This window comes from Triticum aestivum, chromosome 5B (assembly GCF_018294505.1).
Source record: "Triticum aestivum cultivar Chinese Spring chromosome 5B, IWGSC CS RefSeq v2.1, whole genome shotgun sequence".
NCBI classification, from domain to species: Eukaryota; Viridiplantae; Streptophyta; class Magnoliopsida; order Poales; family Poaceae; genus Triticum; species Triticum aestivum.
The window spans coordinates 29,524,987-29,528,704 of NC_057807.1; the positions used below are offsets into that span (position 1 = coordinate 29,524,987).

The 3,718-nt window shown below is 58.4% G+C and overlaps 1 protein-coding gene across 1 annotated transcript; it reads left to right on the forward strand.

The window, feature by feature from the left end:
- Positions 1-356: 356 nt before the first annotated feature.
- Positions 357-2,935, forward strand: LOC123110233 (9-cis-epoxycarotenoid dioxygenase NCED5, chloroplastic). Its single transcript, XM_044530712.1, has one exon. The coding sequence runs from the start codon at positions 508-510 to the stop codon at positions 2,350-2,352; it is 1,845 nt and encodes a 614-aa protein (XP_044386647.1). The 5' UTR covers positions 357-507; the 3' UTR covers positions 2,353-2,935.
- The last annotated feature ends 783 nt before the right edge of the window (positions 2,936-3,718 follow it).

Sequence of the window (3,718 nt, forward strand, 5' to 3'; positions counted from 1 at the left end):
GGGGCAGCATGCTGTTGGTTGGGAGCACTCGTTTGCCCTCGCAGCAACACGAGACACAACACAAATAGTAGTACGCGGGTAGTAGTAGTGAAAAAGATCCCCAAATTGCCCCCACATGAGCATACATACATAGGCAGAGGGAAAAAAAGTAGGGAGACGAGAAGAAAAAGAAAGAAAAGAAGAGTGGAGAGGGGAACGCGGTCGTGACTGGAGTGGGGGAGTGAGGCACCACGTGGTCTCCTGCCACTCACCTTCGTTTCGTTTCAACACTCTGCTCCTCCCCCTCCCCTGTCCCTTCTCCCCCCCTCCCAAACTCTATAAATATAGCTCTCCCACTCCCACCCTTCCCCATCTCATCTCACTCAGTCACTTCTTCTCCCCTCTCCTCTCACCCGAAACCCACAACGCCAATCATCCGCGCGCGCGCGCTCGCTCGCCGGAGAAGAGAATTGGATCGGCCGGACACCCGCCTTCTTCTTCTTCTTATTCTTCTTCCGAGGATCAGCGATGCAGACTCTGTCCGCGCAGCCCCTGGCCTCCTCCTCTGCCTCTTCATCCATACAGCACCACCATGGGCGCCGACGCGGCGCCAGCTCGGTCCGGTTTTCGCCCCGCGCGGCCGCCGCGGCGGCCGACTCGGTGCTGATCGCCGCCTCCACCAGCACGGCACGCACGCCGGCCTACGTGTCATCGCCGTCCACCAGGAAGGTTCCCGGGTACGAGCAGTCCGCGCTGCCTGCCATTGCCTCGCCGCAGAAGCAGAGCGGCAGCGGCAAGGACGGGCAGAGCCTCAACTTCTTCCAGCGCGCGGCGGCGGCGGCGCTCGACGCCTTCGAGGAGGGGTTCACCCACAATGTCCTGGAGCGGCCCCACGCGCTGCCGCGCACGGCCGACCCCGCCGTGCAGATCGCCGGCAACTTCGCCCCCGTCGGCGAGCAGGCCCCCGTGCGCGCGCTCCCGGTCTCCGGCCGCATCCCGCCCTTCATCAACGGCGTCTACGCACGCAACGGCGCCAACCCCTGCTTCGAGCCCACGGCCGGGCACCACCTCTTCGACGGCGACGGCATGGTCCACGCCATCCGCATCCGCAACGGCGCCGCCGAGTCCTACGCCTGCCGCTTCACCGAGACCGCCCGCCTCTCCCAGGAGCGCGCCGTTGGGAGGCCGGTTTTCCCTAAGACCATTGGCGAGCTCCACGGCCACTCTGGCATCGCGAGGCTGGCTCTGTTCTACGCGCGCGGCGCCTGCGGCCTTGTCGACCCGTCCCACGGCACCGGCGTCGCCAACGCCGGCCTCGTCTACTTCAACGGCCGCCTCCTCGCCATGTCCGAGGACGACCTCCCGTACCAGGTCCGCGTCACCGCCGCCGGCGACCTCGAGACCGTCGGCCGCTACGACTTCGACGGCCAGCTCGACTGCGCCATGATCGCGCACCCCAAGCTCGACCCCGTCTCCGGCGAGCTCTTCGCGCTCAGCTACGATGTCATCAAGAAGCCGTACCTCAAGTACTTCTACTTCCACGCCGACGGCACCAAGTCCGCCGACGTCGAGATCGAGCTCGACCAGCCCACCATGATCCACGACTTCGCCATCACCGAGAACTTCGTTGTCGTGCCCGACCACCAGATGGTGTTCAAGCTCGCCGAGATGTTCCGCGGCGGCTCGCCGGTGATGCTCGACAAGGAGAAGACCTCCCGCTTCGGCGTCCTCCCCAAGTACGCCAAGGAGTCGTCGGAGATGATGTGGGTGGACGTGCCCGACTGCTTCTGCTTCCACCTCTGGAACTCGTGGGAGGAGCCGGAGACGGACGAGGTGGTGGTGATCGGCTCCTGCATGACCCCGGCCGACTCCATCTTCAACGACACGGACGACCACCTCGAGAGCGTGCTCACCGAGATCCGGCTCAACACGCGCACCGGCGAGTCCACGCGGCGGGCCATCCTGCCGCTGGAGAGCCAGGTGAACCTCGAGGTCGGCATGGTGAACCGCAACATGCTGGGCCGGAAGACGAGGTACGCCTACCTGGCCGTGGCCGAGCCGTGGCCCAAGGTGTCCGGGTTCGCCAAGGTGGACCTGGTGACCGGCGAGCTCACCAAGTTCGAGTACGGCGAGGGCCGGTTCGGCGGCGAGCCGTGCTTCGTGCCCATGGACGGCGAGCACGCCCGCCCCGGCGCCGAGGACGACGGCTACGTGCTGTCCTTCGTGCGCGACGAGGCCGCCGGCACCTCGGAGCTCCTGGTCGTGAACGCCGCCGACATGCGGCTCGAGGCTACCGTGCAGCTGCCGTCCCGGGTCCCCTACGGCTTCCACGGCACATTCATCGGCGCCGCCGACCTCGACGCCCAGCACTAATCGATTCCTTGGTTCTTTGACCACACCTCGCCCCGCCATTGGTCCTCTCGCTCTCACCACTCCGAGCTTCTGGGAGGAGGAGGAGGCAGAGGAGCAGAGGACGAGCAGAAATTTGGAGGGAAAAGCTTTTCAGAGGGAGCCACACAGACAGGAGGTCCCCGGAAGCGGTTGCCCCCAAGGCAGGCATGGATACAGTTAGCGGCGGTTACTCATCATCACTCTCTCTTCATCACTTGGTTTTTTGGTTACTTTTTTTTTTTACCTTTTCACCTTTTACCCTTAGTACAGTACATGGTAAATTAGTTAGGGTAGTAATACTAGGTGAGTTTAGGGAGGTAGAGAGCTTGCACTGTGGCTGTACAGGGTGCTGAGAGCTCAGCTGGACTCTGTTATTCTAGAGAGACAAGCAAGAGAGGGGAATTGAACCACCCAGTTGTGCTGGAGCTGGAGTGACTCCTGCAACTGAGGTGCTGTTGGGGACTCAATTCCTTTTCTCTGCTGTGTATATATACTCCTCATGATCACTGTCATGTCATATATATAGTAGCAATAGTAATAGTAAAGCTTGATCATGTTCATCATCCTTCCAATGTGTCCATGTGCTCTGCTCTACTGACCAAACGCCTCTCTCTCATGTTTGACTGAATTGCCTTGCTCACCAATAATTCAATTCGGAGCTCGGGCTCATCTATACTAGCTGAACAGTAAAATTGGATTAAAATAAATAGTAAAAAAATCAAAAATACATGAAGCCTTTTTGCATGCAAGATGCTTGAGTGTGCGAGGTGCGTGTGAAATTCATGGGCATACGACATTGGAGGAGCTCGCGCGCCAAAAAAGACAAAAATCAGGTATGAACATTTTGTTTTTTCAAACTTTCTCACATGCCTGAAATTTGAGTTTTTGTTACCACGAGCTCCTCGAATGTAAAAACTCTACCAAATCTAGCACAGGCATCACACATTCGACCATATTGCACCCAAAAAAGTTTGATTTTTTTTCTGCTATTTTAAATGATTTTACTATTCACACTGGGAACATCTGCACCTCGGTGCAGAAACGCCGCATCCCTTAGTGATCTTTGTGCTCAGTAAATCTCTCTGTTTTCACTGATTTGGTCTGCTCACATGTAACTCCGGGCGTGTGTGTCGGCTTGTGGGGTTTCTGTTGGCTTGTTGTTCCTGTTCCTGCATGCGGCCGCATTATTTGCAGAGCAAGGTTGGTGCCACATTAAAACGCCGGCCTTTGCCTTTGCCTTTTGCTTGCTTTCGCCCCTACACCACACACAATCTGTGGGGCTGCTCATCTTTCTGCTTGTTTGGTGGTGTCTGTCTCCTACTCCTTAAATTTGGGGACAATTGATTCA

Excerpts from the sequence above, each read along its gene's own strand:
- LOC123110233 (XM_044530712.1), top strand. The coding sequence starts at position 508 with ATGCAGACTCTGTCCGCGCAGCCCCTGGCCTCCTCCTCTGCCTCTTCA.